At 48.8% G+C, this 16,778-nt stretch overlaps 5 protein-coding genes across 5 annotated transcripts; 3 read left to right on the top strand and 2 right to left on the bottom strand.

Annotated features, from left to right (window-relative positions):
• Positions 1-734: 734 nt before the first annotated feature.
• On the bottom strand, positions 735-2,477 carry EPUS_08475 (uncharacterized protein; the record flags this gene model as incomplete). Its single annotated transcript, XM_007803280.1, has 1 exon — positions 735-2,477. One exon carries the CDS (start codon positions 2,475-2,477, stop codon positions 735-737), a length of 1,743 nt encoding a protein of 580 aa, XP_007801471.1.
• A 2,088-nt stretch (positions 2,478-4,565) lies between these two features.
• Positions 4,566-6,304, top strand: EPUS_08476 (uncharacterized protein; the record flags this gene model as incomplete). Its single annotated transcript, XM_007803281.1, has 2 exons — positions 4,566-5,552; positions 5,612-6,304. The coding sequence occupies 2 exons, from the start codon at positions 4,566-4,568 to the stop codon at positions 6,302-6,304; spliced, it is 1,680 nt and encodes a 559-aa protein (XP_007801472.1).
• A 1,245-nt stretch (positions 6,305-7,549) lies between these two features.
• Positions 7,550-10,710, bottom strand: EPUS_08477 (uncharacterized protein; the record flags this gene model as incomplete). The annotated part of the gene is made up of 3 exons (XM_007803282.1): positions 7,550-8,276; positions 9,556-10,298; positions 10,351-10,710. The coding sequence occupies 3 exons, from the start codon at positions 10,708-10,710 to the stop codon at positions 7,550-7,552; spliced, it is 1,830 nt and encodes a 609-aa protein (XP_007801473.1).
• Positions 10,711-11,058: 348 nt separating this feature from the next.
• Positions 11,059-13,087, top strand: EPUS_08478 (uncharacterized protein; the record flags this gene model as incomplete). The annotated part of the gene is made up of 4 exons (XM_007803283.1): positions 11,059-11,148; positions 11,201-11,398; positions 11,452-11,630; positions 11,677-13,087. The coding sequence occupies 4 exons, from the start codon at positions 11,059-11,061 to the stop codon at positions 13,085-13,087; spliced, it is 1,878 nt and encodes a 625-aa protein (XP_007801474.1).
• A 377-nt stretch (positions 13,088-13,464) lies between these two features.
• EPUS_08479 (uncharacterized protein) lies at positions 13,465-16,287 on the top strand (the record flags this gene model as incomplete). The annotated part of the gene is made up of 2 exons (XM_007803284.1): positions 13,465-15,439; positions 15,488-16,287. The coding sequence occupies 2 exons, from the start codon at positions 13,465-13,467 to the stop codon at positions 16,285-16,287; spliced, it is 2,775 nt and encodes a 924-aa protein (XP_007801475.1).
• Positions 16,288-16,778: the final 491 nt, after the last annotated feature.

Here is a 16,778-nt window from a genome sequence, read left to right on the forward strand (position 1 = left end):
ATCTGGTTCATTTGATTTGATGGATACCCTGCAGCCCATGGTGGAAGGGTTTGGAAGACGTCGAGATCTTGGAGGGGAGACTCCAAGAAACTCGAGAGTACCAAGGACTACTGCCATTTATAAAGAAGACCTAGTTAGTTAATTGAGACAGAATACTATATAAACTACATTAAACCAAGTACATTTAGTTACTTAGCGAGTTGGCAGAGCTATTTTTGACTCCCTTACACCCCTTGCTTGGTATAAGTCGGTACAGCATAGTACGGTACTGAGGTCACTGCACCGTGCTGTGCCGTACTGAGGTAGGTGCTGTACCGATTGTGTTGTACTAAGGTGTAATAGTACTGGTTCCGTACTTTGTGAACGCTAAGGTAGGGTAAAGTCGCCTATGGGGACTTTGCTGTTTAACTTACGTTGCCTGATTTGTGGACTCTGGATTAGTTAACTAGGTAGGGGCAAGCGAACTTGTCTTCATCATGTACCTGACATAAACAAAATGACATGGTACTCTAACACAGTAAATTTTTCAATAGCGCCACAGATTACCAAAATGGCAATATTACAAATCTAGAGGAATGGTGACCCCTTTCACCTGTTGGCTTTGGATTTGCGAAGCTCTACCACTTTATTGCTCTATTAGTGGGGAGCACTGACTGCACCTCGGAATATGCCCTTTGTCTTCGACAGGCCACAGAGACATGGCGAGTTTGAAACGACCTTGATCAATGAGAGTGCTATAAACTTTGGTCTCTAAGTCCCGTCAGGGCCCAGGTTAGATCACGTACGTCTTCGATTGAAGCAAATTCGTCAGCTCTCATTCTGGATATGACACGATTGATACCTTCGTCCAACATCTGTCCGGCATTCTCTTCTAGCGAACATGCACTGACCATCTCCTGCGCATCAACCTCCTCTTTCCCTTGGTCTAGTCCTATCCTGATGCTCACGTATTGCCAGCCTAGATGGATTGATGCGGTCACAGTACCAATGTATCGGCACTCGATCACCTTTGACCGAGTCTCGTCATATCCCAACCCTACTGTCTCTACAAGGAGACACTGGTTCCCAACCTCAGAGCTCAACCATGGCCATGGTCGCAGAATCATACAGCTTCTCGGTGTCTGCATAGTCTTCATTATCCGCAGCTTGACAGACATCTGTGGATTGTGGAGCTGCAGCAATTTGGCTTTTTCTTCGGTCAATGTGTTGCAAAACCAATCTCCCGTAGCAGTCCCATCGTGTCGGATCTTAAGTGATAGTTGGGAATTCTTCGACGCCAGATCGGAATGCAGGTCGTACAGCGAGGTGGGACACCATGACCACGGCCCATATTCATTAGGTGATATATGGCTGTGTAGCAGATACGAGCTTGGAATCAGTCCGCATTTTGTGAGGATTTTGCGTGTAATCTGTGATTGCGATTCCCCTGAGTCGAATTCGGGCAGCTCGGCCATTAAGCCAGCAACGATCATGCGATCTGTTGCCCAAGACGTATTCCTAGCCCGCAGGATCGCAAGCAGGTCTTCGACGTGAAGTCGCTCTTTCCGCTTTCGACGACGTAGCCTTTGAATAACCGAGGACGCGAGCCTATGGGGTAGCGAGGTGTAAGCATTGTCGTTAGCGAGAATATCATTGTCAAGATCCTTTAACAACGGCTGGCTGCTTTTACCGTCCGGGTTCTTGAAGAGAACCACCACTTTTGTCGACACGTAGAGCTCCAACGCTGTCCAACAACGTGTAAACCATGGCGAAAGAGCTAAAGCCAGGCAAGGACTGCCATCGTCTCTCCATTCATAATTGATCAAGCTCTCGTCGTGCACGACTGTACATTTAGCGCGTTCGAAGTTCTTGTGCATCATACTTAGAGCTTTTCTCCGGACCCCAGGCTCAATTGGCACGCAGATTGTATCCCACCATATACCATCACACTCCAACCTTCTTGCAATACCAACGAAATAATCAATGAGACAACGGTTCAGCTTGCCGGGCTTTTCTAAGCCGATGCCTGTTCCATCCGCCCAAAGATGCGACAAAGCCATATAAGTGCCGTCATGACAGTTGACCTCCGGGGCCTGTCTGATCGTCCATGCAGTTAGCAAGTTTTGAAGGACGGCGCGTTCAACCTCTGCAGGCGGAAAAAATGTCTCTGAGCAGGCTTTATTTCCACATTTGTGGAGCTGTCTGACCCAGGTGCTGTTGACGTTGTTGAACCGGCAAAACTCCTCAGTGCACTCGTGATGCTGCCTCTCGCGATCGAGGGGCATACGGCTTGTCATACTAACAATGGCGGGCAGATCTACCTCGAGGCGGTCAGATGCTTTGATGAAACTCCATAGTCGACGCTGGCAGACGCTTAGACTGCGTGCTGCAATAGAGGCTTTGAGGACTGCCGGAATGACAATAAACTTCGATAGGTGGTCAGGACCCCATGCCGAGCTACTTACATCGAATGGTCCAGTCCCTGATATCCAATACATGATTTCGCACAATCCGAACAGGTCGACTAATGGTCCACTGTCTTGCCCATCAAAACGCCTCTAAACAACTCGATGTTGTCTTTTGACATCTCAAAGAAGCCCAGGCAGATGTGCAGCGCATACCAAATATGAAAGCTTGGGCTTTTTTCGCCCTGTTCAAACCTTAGGTCTCTCCAGTTTTGCCTTCGTGATTGATAGCGTAAACAAGACATGGCCACCAGCACCCATCGCCGGAAATAATCCCACCCGTCACAACTGTTAGGAACAACGTCGTTCATCTTTTGCCTCTCCTCAATACATCCATTATTCCTACAATCTTGGATCTCGGATACGATGCAGTGACGTCCCAAAACGTTCAAAAAAGTTCCTATCCCATGGAAAGAAGGTTGAAGGGGAATTGTGTTCTGCAGATGTTACCCATGCGTAGTGATAAAGGTCATGTTCAGTATACGTGAGCTTGGAGGCGTCCCTGGTCATGTTATTCTGACATTGATCGAAGCTAATGTCGGCGGCTGATTGTAACAGAGTAGTATCAAAATAGAGCGGCTGAGACATTCTACCAGCGTCTACGGACTGATCATTTGGAACTTCTGCTTTCTGCAAGCAATCCATCTCCATAATAGGCCAGACGCGACGCGCTACGGTTGGAGACCGAAAGGGGCAGCTGGGATAATAGAGTGGAAAAGAGGTAGCTGTTCTTGGTAGAAGTAGTGTCTACCGTTATTTATCCCATGCGCCGGTGACGCTAAATCTGGTGTTGCGCCCTTTTGGCGTCTTGGCGTCTTGGCATTACCAGCAGACTCGGAATCAACAGAGCGATAATGAGCTATTGGATCCTGTTTCTGCTATAATATCAGTTGTAATGAGACGTTCTTTTGTTGTGACTTGTGTACTCGCCGAGCACAGGCCTTACCTCGTGCACGTTATCATGAAGGCCGTGTATTCGTGTGCGAACATCTTTGACTCATTCCCATAGCGCGATGGGACCGATCCTTGAGATCTTCCGTGATTTACTTACGGAACGGTGCGTTTAGCCTGAGGGGGAGCACCTGCTCGAGATTGATTGAGAGGGATGTGGAGCAGGTCGTGGACCGGGCAATGAAGTCGAGGTCCTCCACTTCTGATATGCTGGAGCAAGCCGCGGGTGTTCCAGAAGGCATGGCTCATTGGTTACACTAAATGGAGGGGAATTTGTCGGCAAGCCACAGCGTTACTTACATCTTGGTTGGCGACAAGATCGGGTTTTCATGGGTTGACTGCCGTAACGAGTCATAATAATTGAGACCTGGCATGTATTGTTGTAGCTCAAATCATCTGATTCCTGGATGGGTAAGGAAATTCAATTACAGAGGCGAGGGAAGTGATTTCTTAGACAATTTACACCTACTTGTGCAGCTACTGTGGGCTGGATACTAGTAGGCAGCAGGATTAGAAGCCCCCATTTGCATTGCTGTCTCATCCACCAGTGCCGTCCTAATTGATGGTGTGGTTGACGACCACTGGCCGAGTGCGGGTGATTGTTTCAAATCATCGGCTGAGGAAGAGGTTGTTTTGGGATATGTAGTCTAGGAGAATGGTCTAGTGAGTGAGTAGAATGGGCGGAGCATATGGAGTATGGACTATTGTACATGATGTGATAGTGTGTAATGTACTAGCGTGTTTTGCAACCTAGATATGCGCGATGGTGAAGGTGGCTGTAACTTAGTAGAGACAACAGCCGCGGCGAGAAACCTTAGGGCACCTTAATCAGGCTACCACGTAAGTTAGTCTGAATAGATCAACCGACCCTTCTTACACACTAGTCCAGTCCCTGTGTTCTGACCACCATCGTGATGCAATGCGGGTATCAGAAGTGACTAGAGTGCCCCTTCTATGGCCTACACTCACATGTGTAACGACTAGTCGTGTAGTCGTACTACGCTACAGCTCTTCCTTTATCTAATGTCGCTCGGCCAGTTGCCGAAATGGATTTCGGTTTGAATATAATATATCGAAACATTCTCACCATCAAATCCATTTTCAAAAAGACAGCCAATCTCACTACTCTCAGTCTCTTACTATCAAGTCTATACTCAACAAGACAACCACATGGCAACTTCGTCCTCGAAGCCTATGCCCGAACCTAACAGAGCCACTCCATCCCCGAAATCTGTGCCCAAGCCTAACAAGACCACTCCATCTCCAAAGCCTGTGCCCAAGCCCAACATGGCCACTCCCTCCCCGAAGCCTGTGTCCAAGCCAATCATGACCACTTCACCCCAGAAGCCTGTGCTCAAGCCAAAGATTGACCATAAATCTTTAACCGACCTGGCCCCTCCACCCCAGAAGCCTGTGACCAAACCCCAGGTTGACTTTAAATCCTTTTCCAATGTCATCGGGGGTGAACTTCGCAAGTCCAGAAATACATTCTCCGCCAAAAATCCTGCCACTAAGCAACCCCTTTGGGATGTGCCAGCTGCCAACAAACAGGATGTCGAACAAGCTGTCCGCTATGCCAACGTTGCTCAGAAGGAGTGGGCAAAGAAGACATGGAAAGAACGACAGCAGATCTGCCTCCGCTTCAAGGACGTCTACAGCAACTACGTCGACGAACTAACCGATCTGCTCACGCTCGAGATTGGGAGACCAAGGGTATGGTGCAGAAGGGAGGTTGAATCGTGCGCTCTCCATGCAAGCTTCCATGCTCAGTTACCATTACCAGGCGGGGATGGTTTCGATGCAGGGGATAGAGAGATCATGGTCAGATACACACCACTCGGCGTTGTGGCCGCCATCTGCCCCTGGAATGCTCCCCTGGTACTCTGCTTCGGAAAGTTGTTTCCTGCAGTAATTGCTGGTAATAGCATTATCATTAAGCCCTCTCCCTATACTCCATATGCGACCCTAAAAATGGTGGAGATAGCACAGCAGGTCTTTCCACCCGGAGTGGTACAGGTGCTCGCTGGTGATAATTCGGTGGGAGCTTCCTTAGTGGAGCATCCAAACATTCATAAGATCTCCTTCACGGGCTCCATACCGACGGGGAAGAGGATCTTGCAAGCGGCTGCCCCTACGATGAAGCGAGTCACGTTAGAGGTGAGTCAACTACAAGTGTTTTTCTCGGTATCCATTTTCCATTAGCTTACAATTCCTAGCTCGGCGGCAATGACGCCTGCATCGTCCTTCCTGATGTCGACATCGACGAAGTTGCACCCAAGGTCGCTATAAGCGCATTCTTGAGTTCTGGTCAGATATGTGTCTCCTCTAAACGAATCTATATTCATCAATCCATCTATACTCCCTTCCTCAAAGCGATGATCGACTTCACCTCGCAGATCAAGGTTGGACATCCAGATGAAGAGGACGTCATAATTGGCCCCATCCAAAACTCAATGCAGTTCGAAAAGGTGAAGGAGCTTTTCGAGGACAGTAAGAGGAAAGAATATAGGTTTGCTGTAGGTTCGAAAACCGTAGAGGAGTCAATGGGCTATTATATCAACCCGACAATTATTGATAATCCACCCGATGACTCACGAATCGTCACCGAGGAGCCATTTGGGCCAATTGTCCCGTGTCAACCGTGGAGGTACGAAAAGGAGGTGATTGCACGTGCCAACAACACTAAGACCGGGTTGGGAGCGACCATTTGGGGCAAGGATATCAAGCGATGTGAAAGAATTGCGCACGAAATGGAGGCTGGCAGTGTGTTTATCAACTCGGCGGCTAGGCCAACCCCGCTGGCTCCATTTGGGGGGATGAAGGAGAGTGGGCTTGGCTCGGAGTGGGGACCGTCAGGGATCAAGGCGTACATGAATGAGCAGGTTATTCACAATTTTTCAGGCAGATGATGAACTACCTATTTTAGATCGACACACCCTTTGAAAGACCATTAGAAGCTGATTTACATGATTCTTTGGTGAATATCAAGTAAAACTTATAACAATACTCAAGGAAATCTCCAAATTACTTTATCAAACCAACAATGTCAGATAATAACAACTCAGAAAACTTTGTTAATCAGCCCAAAGAAGAGATACAAGAGACAGTTGGTAAAGACGGTCAACTAAGCCACCGCAATTTCAAATCTGGTAGTACTACTAGTAAGAAAGCCACAGACGCTAACAGTAAAGATGATCGCGCGAGCAGTAGCAGCACTAAATTTGGGAGTAAGATGGCCAAGGAGGCTGGTAAAGGGGGCGGGGCTGTAAGTTAGGATGATGAATCTTAGCATGGAGCTAGAGGACAAAGTAGATGACTGTCGTGGTGACACATCGAGGGCATTGTGATTGGTGGTGGTCCCAAGCCTTCACTTGAACAGAGCAGACTTTTGTCTCTATTCGTGAGGAGCTGCTGAAGCTAGCGGGTCTTCGCTGCACAGTGTCCATTTGAATCAAATTGAGTTAAATAAATCAAGTCAGGTCAAGACTGTGAAATCTAACAATTTAGTCAAATGCAGGTCTTAATAACAGAAAAGTCTTTTAATTTGAAACATGCAGGCATTATCTTTGATGGAAAGATATAAGTCTTGGCGGACTCTATTTCTGAACATCTTTGGTAGTCTGAGTGACTAAGGCAAATGATTTGGTGTATTTGATTTAATGGATACACTGTCTGCGAATGTGTAGCTAAGGCCCATTTCGGCTCTGAAAAGAGTAACTTCCACGACTTCCTTACTATGTTTATGCATCAAAAATACCCGTCCGATCCGAGGACCATAATAGACAAGTTGAAATTACTCTTTCGTCCAGTACGACGACAAGTTTAAATGATATCTTCGCTTTTAATCGTAGCGTTGAGTCGAGTTGGCCGAGTTGGCGACGTTTAATTATCGCAAAAGAAGGTAAATTTCAATGATACATAAACCGAAATTAAGAAACGCTCTTTTTGTTCCTTCCCATCCCCAACTACTTCGGCACATGACCATCGCCACCACTTCGTCTTAGAACACTGTTGAATGAGGTATATGAAAGGCCGAAGTATTTCCTCCTTGTCGCTTATCTTTGGGAAGCCCTAAGCGTACTATCAAAGAAGCTGCATTACCCCGAAAATCCCCAGCAAAGCGGCAATCAGGAAGGCTTCGGCGGCCTTGAGACTCAGCTGCATCGGTGGAGCCAAGCCCGTAAACTCTTCGGTGGTTTGTGCGGTCGGCAGTCCAGTAGAGGTTTGAGGACGGTTAGAACCGGCCGTAACAACCCCCCAGCGGTCGAAGAAGGTACGTACGTCCTAGTAGGAGTCGGGCTGGGACTCCAGCCGGGAATGGGACTGGGACTCAAGCTGGGAGTGGGAGTGGGACTCCAACTCCAACTCGAACTGAACGTGGGCGTTGCGCCCGTATCGGCGGTTGTGGAGTTTTCTCCACTGTATGTAATTGTATTGCCACAAACGCCTGCCGGCTCTATTGTGCTGCAGTCCACGAAGGCACAAGTGAGTACGTCGATGACATCACCAAAACCGCTAGTGAAATCGTTCCAGCCAGAGGTGAACTGTGAGACGATCATGCCGGGGACTTGTTGGAGCCTGTCGACGATGGAACCGTCTTCGATGGCGTTGAAGAGCTCGATAGTGTCCCTGAAGATGGCTTCGGCGCCCTCGAAGATATCGGACGGCAGCGTGAGGGCGATGCCGGCAATGTCGACGATGCGGTCGGTGATCTCGGCAGGGAGGTTCTCGATCAGGCTCGGGACTTCACCAGACTCAATTTGGCTGAAGAAACGATTGGCTTCGTTTTCATCATTTTCAAGGATTTCAACGATTTCGCAGGAGATATGGGCAAGAAGGCTGATGATATTCCTGGAGCGGAAAAGACCCCAGATGAGGTTTCTAGACTTGGTCAGAAGAGCCCTTTGCGTTATTGTTGAACAGACAAAGGAAGGGGGAAGGGAAGAATGTGGAAAAGGTTTTGCTAACGTAGAATTTCTGAACAGCTGTCTTTCTTGGAGGGTGCCTTCTCCAACATTGATAGGGGCTCTCTGTATTGCCGCTACCAAGTTCGGGATAAGGAAAAGCGGTAGGAAGATCATAACAGTGTGATTGACAAGCATCTTGAACCCGCGATTTCTCGATCTAGCTGCAGAAGGCTTGAGATGAGTTCACAAGTATGATGAATGAGGGGCGGATGGTATCGAAAGAGATATATAGGACAGAGCCATGAGGCAGTGTCGAAGCTTGAAGGCCGAGGCCGATGGAAGGTCATTGAGCTCGTGGACAATGCGTCGCAATCATTTTGGCCTCTTCGGGGGTCAACAGGACGAGAATACTCCTAAATGGCATGTTTTATGCAGGTTGCTCGAAGTCAACCAATTCAGATGGGTCGATCTTGGGGGCGATTAGGCAGATTTGCGAAGACAAAAGACTGAAGTACTAGTAGGCCAATAAACCTCATGAAAAACGTTTCAGTTAAAGAGGCTGGGTAGCATGCACACAGTAAGAATGACAAGGCCACCAATCAATATTAATTCTTAGAGCGCCACCGTTTGACATTGAGACAGAAGATCTTGCGCATTGGGCGACTCTTTAGAACCACTCGCTGTTTATTGTTAGTGCTTGTCTTGCAGACATCGGATTCGCGCTGACTTCAGACTTCTATACACGTTGTCAGCAGTTGTCAGCCTCGCCAGTTACAGGAGACAACTGCCCAATACCGTACAGCCCCCAAGATACACCAGGCTGTTCGGCGCTGAGGTGGCCAACTGGGTCCATTGCCTGATTGCAAAATTGGGCAGTTCTGAGGACTGAGGGAATATCAGCTGAAAAAGAAGGATGTCAAGTGGTGCATCGGTCTCAAGGGACACAGAAGGAAAGAAAACCAGGTTCTCACCCCAAGAAACGGCCCGCATTCGTACGGCCCGCACATTACCAGGGGATGGAAACTTTTCTGGAGATTACTACTACACGGAGCCGCCGCCCCAGAATAGTTATGTGCTCCAACGTCGCTATACCAAGAAGAGTAAGAAGCACAATCCCGTAGCATATGATTGGCGAGATCATCAAGAATTCCAACAGATTGATCGGCTCTGGCCCGTATTTTCCGGCAGCTGTTGTACTACGTAGTACACCATCCCAAGATCCGATTAATGCTTCTATTTACCTCAAATCATACCTCTCCCTCGCGATCTTAGCATCCTTCTCTACTTCCTCTCCCACCTTCTCTGCAACAGTCTTAACCTTCCCAGGAACCTTCCAACCGCCCTTCGGATCCGTGCCCAGCCTCGGCACGAACTTGCCAACCCTAGCCTGATACTCCTTATATTCGGGATACTTTTGCGAAGAGATCCGTTCCGTAAGCCAGGTACTTGCCTGAAACAGAATCAAATACGACAGTGCACCAATCCCGGTCCAGTTGTATGTGCTATTCGTCGTGTAGCAACCCCATTGGTACAATGTCAGCCAGAAGGCTTGCTCGGCCGCAAAGTTCGGGTGGCGAGACCACGACCATAACCCGGTGACAATGAAACCACGGTCGAGATCCTCGCGGTTGAACTTCGGGGGCACTTTGGCGGTCTCTTGATAGGATTTCTTTGCGCTCTGGAATTGCCATTGTTGCTGGTCGGCGAAGAAAGAGGTTAGTACGCAGGCGACCATGAGGCGGGAGAAGATCAAATCGGCGAACGTCCAGGGTTCGACCGGGGTGCCGGAGGAGGAGGCCAGGCGGGAGGCGAGGAGGACGAGGTAGGTGGGTGTTGTGATGGAGAGGAGAAGGATGGATTGGGCGAGGGAGATGAAGAGGACGTTGAAGATAAAGAAGAGGGTTGGTGAGATTTTGGTGCGCAGGATAGCCCAACGGTAGTCTTCGCTGCCGATTGTGTACCCGCCTTTGCGCCAGTAGTTGAATGTTAGGCGACACTAGTTGCGAAATCAGCAATGGTATGGTTCAAGGTTATGAGGAGTTACTTACGCTCCAAATACAGCTTGCGGCAAGTAAAGTGTCAAGACGCTTAGTCTCAAATCCCATGAGGTGTGCGTAGATAACAAAATGAGCATTGTAGAGAGTCGGGAGTATGCTCCATAGGCGATCCACCTGAGAGTAATTCTTGTTGATCTCGGATACAATGAGAAAGATTGGAGAAAGCGCGAGAGAGAACGCGAAAGCCGAGATCAAAGGGTTTGTGTCGAGGTATATCTGCTTGAGCGCTGTAGGGTTGGTGGCGGATTCAAGTAAAAGACCAAGAAGTGGTCTCAGTTGATGAAGGAAGGGAGTGACGGTATTAGAGAAGTCTGAGCAGTCCAGCGCTGTCTTGATGATAGGGAGAGCCATTTCTTCAGAGAGACCCAACTTTGAAAAAAAAAGAATAGAGGAGAAATTTGGAATGAAATCGATGAAGTCAAGAGTTGTTTTTGTAAATGTTTGGAATGGTCATGATGCAATTTTGTACGTAGTATGCACTGTCGATCAATCAATCGTGTGCTCAGACCCTGCAGCTGAAGATCTCCGGCAGGGACCGCGACCAAAACCCCCTTGCCACTTCTGTCAACGCGTTTTTTTCATGGCATTCATCGCGAATCAGGAGTTGGTATCGACCACACAGTGTGCATCGACTCAACTTCGAATCAGCTAGCTGGTTGCAGATGGCTCTTGACCACCGCAGGCGGCTTGACCGCGGCCATGGCTCCTCAAAGAATCCTCTGTGTAGCTGAGAAGCCATCTATCGCCAAGGCTGTGGCGCAACATCTGGGAGGCGGTAGATTCATCACCGTAAGTTATAGATATATATATCTCTAACGGGTTGTCGTTGACACATTGGTAGAGAAACGTTCGTGGCAATACCTTTGTAAAGAATTATGAGTTCGACTTTAGCTTTGCACAATGGGGCAACTGCTCCGTCACGATGACCAGCGTCAGCGGGCATCTAACCAGCCTGGACTTCGCAGATCGGTATAAGAAGTGGCAGACCACCCCGCCTGGTCAGCTCTTCGAAGCGGAGACAGTCATTAAAATCGATCCGGTCAGTCACACCACCGTAACAACCATATTATGGATCTGGGCTGATGAGAACAGGAGCGGAAACCAATTGCCGACAACATTCAGCAGCAAGCACGTTATGCTAAGGTGCTTTTTATTTGGACTGATTGCGACCGAGAAGGGGAGCACATTGGCTCCGAAGTTCGAGAACAGGCAAGAAAGGGTAATGCCAGAATCACCGTCAAACGTGCCAGGTTCAGCAATACAGAGCGAACGTATGTTTGATATCCTCTCGCCATTGCCGCTTACTGATCATCTCAGCCATGTTATTCAAGCTGCTCAGAATCCAGTAGAACTCGATGATCGGCAAGCAAGTGCTGTAGCCACACGCATTGAATTGGACTTGAGGATTGGCGCAGCGTTCACTCGACTTCAGACCTTACAACTACAGCAGTTGGGAGATTTGCTAGCGGATAAGGTCATAAGCTACGGTTCTTGCCAATTTCCCACGTTGGGCTTTGTCGTTGAACGATATTTCCGGGTCAAAAACTTCAAGCCTGAGACCTTTTGGTCCATCAAAGTAACATATCTCAAGGAAGGCGTCAAGGTCAACTTTTCATGGAATAGGGTTCATCTGTTCGACCGCGCCGTGGTTACCATCGTCTTTGAAAAGTGCCTCGACGCCAGACTGGCCAGAGTTACAAAGGTACAAAAGAAGCCGACTAGCAAATGGCGGCCACTACCCCTGACTACCGTAGAGCTGCAAATGCAAGGCTCCAGGTTCCTGCGCATGGACTCCAAAAAGGTGATGAAGATTGCTGAACAGCTTTATCAGAAAGGGTGGATCAGCTATCCAAGAACCGAAACAGATCAATTTTCAGGAGACTTCAATCTTCGATCCTTCATCGAAAAACAAACGCAAGATAACAATTGGGGTGCTTATGCCCAAGGACTACTTGACGGAGCCTTCAGACAACCACGGCAAGGGAGGCATAACGATCAAGCTCATCCACCGATTCATCCTGTTAATTATGTCACCTCTAGCTCATTGCCAGACGATGAGCGACGTGTCTATGAATTTGTCGTCCGACGCTTTTTGGCCTGCTGCTCAGAGGACGCTAAAGGTGAAGCAACAGACATTGAAATAGAATGGGGGGAGGAAGTCTTTCATACCCATGGCCTGCTAGTCCTGGCCAGAAACTACCTAGATGTCTACGTGTATGACAAATGGGAAAGCAGTCAGCAACTACCGCATTTTGAAGTTGGAGAATCATTCGAGCCCACAGAAGCAAACATGACCGATGGCAAGACAACAGCGCCCGGATACCTGACCGAGCCAGAATTGATCGGGTTGATGGACGCTAATGGCATAGGGACTGATGCCACGATGGCTGATCATGTGGCTATGATCAAGGATCGGGAGTATGTGGCAGCAAGACCAAAGGCTGGAGGGGGCCGCAATGCCGTCCAGGAATTCGTTCCGACGAGGTTGGGAGTTGCATTAGTCGAAGGCTACGATAACGTTGGACTTGATGTCAGTGTCAGCAAACCATTTCTCCGCAAGGAAATAGAGCTGAAAATGAAGGCGATCTGTGAGGGACGGAAGACCAGAAGCGAAGTGGTTCATGAAAGCATTGAGGAGTACCGAGAGGTATTTGGTAGGACACAAAGAAATATTGGGGTTCTAAAAAGATCCGTCAGGAAGTATGTGTTTGATGAAGACGTAGGATAGCGTGTCCCATCCCGGCCCGTCTTCAAAACCACATGACTTGCAGGCTTGAACATGGACTGGAGACAACAATTAGACTTGGTTCATATAAACGGAGTTTGGGCGGCGGACGAAGGAGACCAACACTGGTGGTATTAGTCATTAACTTTCATGCCAAGTCTGCTAGTCCATGACATCTACTCTCTGTGCTTCAGTTGCTCTACTCATCGAAGGAAATGCAGAGCACAGACAACCCCGTCGCCTCCTACACACTACCCTGTTGTGCCTGTGGTAATCTCCTACTGCAACCTGAAGAGCCTTGACAGCTGGAACAGTTTTACCACGTACGTTCTTCCTGCAGCAGACTTGCAAGTACGGCCTTTGCGCCACAGCTTCGGATGATGACCAATTTCCTACCACGGCCTGGCAGTCTTGCAAGGAGGTCCCGACCTGTTGCTGAATGTGCTCTCTGCACCGGAAGCTCTCTATCAACTGTCTCGAGGTCAAGGATACCTTCACGCCTCCCTAAATCCTACGTTCGGCGTTATGCGACAGTGAATGATGATGATCCGAAGCCTGACAAAAATACCAAGGATGCTCAAGTGGCCAATAGATCGAGCAAGGATGGAGAGAAGAAGATTGCTGACTCGGCGAGCAAAATACCTGGGAAACCACCACCAGGCTTTGAAGAAACTTTTGATAAGAACAACAGGTCCAGCCCACTTTCGGCTCCATCTGGCGGCTCGGAGCCAGATAAACACGACACGGCCAAGCCTCCACCAGGCTTTGCTCCTATGGATGAGCGAGAGATGCAAGTCCTTGACACGATTGCACAATCAGTGAAAAAGGGTCTTCCACAATCGCAAACAAAAATAATTGACGATGCCATTGATATGATCAAGAGAGGCGGAGTGCCAAACGAGTTACGGGAGATCATGAATGAGAAGATGAACAATCCTAATTTCAAGATGGATCTTGCTACAGCGGCCAAGCTCGTTCGCGTGTTCACTAAGATGTCGCGAATGAATGTTCAACAGATAATGGCCCATCTTGAAAAAGAGCAGAATGGGAAGAAGGAGAAGGACGAGGGTGAGCCAGCTTTCAAGCAGTCATACAGCCAGAAGGGCAAAGGCGGGCAGCAGAAAGGACCAGATCCTTCCAAAATCAGAATTGGCGAGTTCAAGCTCGATACCGGGACTTTCCTCATCTCCGCTTTCCTCTCCTACTACCTCTACCGCAGTCTCTATCCAGGCGAAAGCTCTCGGGACATTACATGGCAAGAGTTCCGGACGACCTTCTTGGATAAAGGCCTGGTCGATAAGCTTACTGTCATCAATCGCAATAAGGTGCGCGTTGAGCTACATCGAGAAGCTGTAGCCAACATGTACCCAGAGTCACCCGCTGTGCGAGCCAATTTCTACTACTACTTCACGATTGGCTCCGTCGAAGCGTTTGAGAGGCGACTGGATGAAGCTCACCAGGAACTTGGCATTCCCAGTTCTGAAAGGATACCTGTCGCGTATATTGACGAAGTACCTCTCTCTGCAGCATTCTTCTCTTTTGGACCTACCTTGTTGTTCGTAGCTGCTCTTTTTTATTTTTCGCGACGTGCTGCATCCGGCGCGGGCGGCCAAAGTGGCATTTTCGGCATTGGCAAGTCAAGGGCAAAACGCTTCAATCACGAAACCGACATCAAGACCAAGTTTTCAGATGTTGCTGGTATGGATGAAGCAAAACTCGAAATCATGGAGTTTGTGTCGTTTTTGAAGGATCCGACCAAATATCAAAGTTTAGGCGCCAAAATCCCTCGTGGTGCGATTTTATCAGGCCCACCTGGTACCGGTAAGACACTTCTTGCCAAAGCAACGGCAGGTGAATCCGGAGTACCGTTTTACTCGGTCTCGGGTTCGGAGTTTGTCGAAATGTTTGTGGGGGTTGGGCCGTCGAGAGTGCGAGACCTATTTTCGAATGCTCGCAAGAATACCCCATGTATCATATTTATCGATGAGATCGATGCCATTGGAAAGTCCCGTGCGAAGCAGAATTTCGGAGGCGGCAACGATGAGAGGGAGAGTACACTAAATCAAATCCTCACCGAAATGGATGGCTTTAATACTTCGGAGCAAGTTGTCGTGTTGGCTGGCACTAACAGACCCGATGTGCTCGACAAAGCTCTTATGCGACCTGGCCGCTTTGACAGGCATATTTCCATCGACCGACCCACAATGGATGGAAGAAAACAGATCTTCCTGGTTCATCTGAAGAAGATCGTGACTAGTGTCAACATGGACTATTTAACAGGTCGTTTGTCTGCACTTACACCCGGCTTTTCCGGCGCTGATATTGCGAATTGTGTTAATGAGGCTGCTCTTATCGGTAAGTTACACCGTGCTGTATTCTTGGATCATTTCTGACGCATTGCAGCTGCCAGAGCGAATGCAACGGCTGTCGAAATGACACATTTTGAACAAGCCATTGAGCGCGTGATTGGCGGCTTGGAGAAGAAATCTCTTGTGCTTACACCCGAAGAGAAGAAAACCGTTGCTTATCATGAGGCCGGTCACGCCATTTGTGGCTGGTTTTTCAAATATGCCGACCCCCTCCTTAAGGTTAGCATTATTCCACGTGGCCAAGGCGCATTAGGGTACGCCCAGTACCTCCCTGCTGGCGGTGGCGACGTCTACCTGATGAACGTCAAGCAATTGATGGATCGCATGGCCATGACCCTTGGTGGTCGCGTCTCCGAGGAATTATGGTTCGACACTGTCACCAGCGGAGCAAGCGATGACTTCAACAAGGTCACCCGAATGGCAACCGCCATGGTGACCGAATGGGGCATGAGTCAGAAGATCGGGTATCTCAACTACAAGGACGACGAGCAGCGTCTGCACAAGCCCTTCTCGGAGGAAACCGCCCGCAACATCGACTCTGAAGTGCGAAGAATCGTCGACGAGGCTTACAAACAATGTAAAGATCTGTTAGAGGAGAAGAAGGACCAACTCCAGGCCGTGGCAGAGGAGCTGCTCAAGAAGGAAATGCTGGTCCGGGACGATCTGGTCAGGATACTGGGCAAGCGGCCATTTGAGGATCGAGGTGATTTTCACAAGTACTTTGATAACCAGGAGGGCAAGAGTGCTCCTCCGCCACCTCCAACGGAGGGAACGGAAGGCGCCGGCCCAGAGATCCCGGCTCCAGCTTTCAGACAGCACGATGTTAGAGGGTAGTGAGTGATTGTCACTTTTGTTGACCGCGTCGCGTGGCGTTTTCCAATGCAAGAGTGTGGGACAGAGTGGACAATCTCCAGAGCTACTAGTACTTACGTGTGGTACAGCATTGTTTTCGTGATGTGGTGTGCCGGTTGAATCCGGTTGAATATATTTACATACCATACTCCATACTCCATACTCCAATCTAAGTTAGAAAAGACTTCTCGCCCTTTTGTTTAGAGATCTCTCTACCTCTGTTCCCCCTTTTATTGACTCACATACATGAAGCCGGTTCGTTCTTGGGGCGATATTTGAAACTGCGAAATTGTCATAACTCGGATCTTCCGCTCAGTGTAGATACACTACTACTAGTAGAGAAGCAGTTCGGTTCGAGAACTTCATAGCCCCTGATCAGAGAAGCGGTCCTTAACGTTTCACGATTCTGGCTGGTTCGATCGAGAGGGAGTGAATACCTGTTCTGGGAGCTGCCCCCTTCCCCCTTCCCCCTC

This window comes from Endocarpon pusillum, assembly GCF_000464535.1.
Source record: "Endocarpon pusillum Z07020 unplaced genomic scaffold scaffold2153, whole genome shotgun sequence".
In the NCBI taxonomy this organism is placed as follows: domain Eukaryota; kingdom Fungi; phylum Ascomycota; class Eurotiomycetes; order Verrucariales; family Verrucariaceae; genus Endocarpon; species Endocarpon pusillum.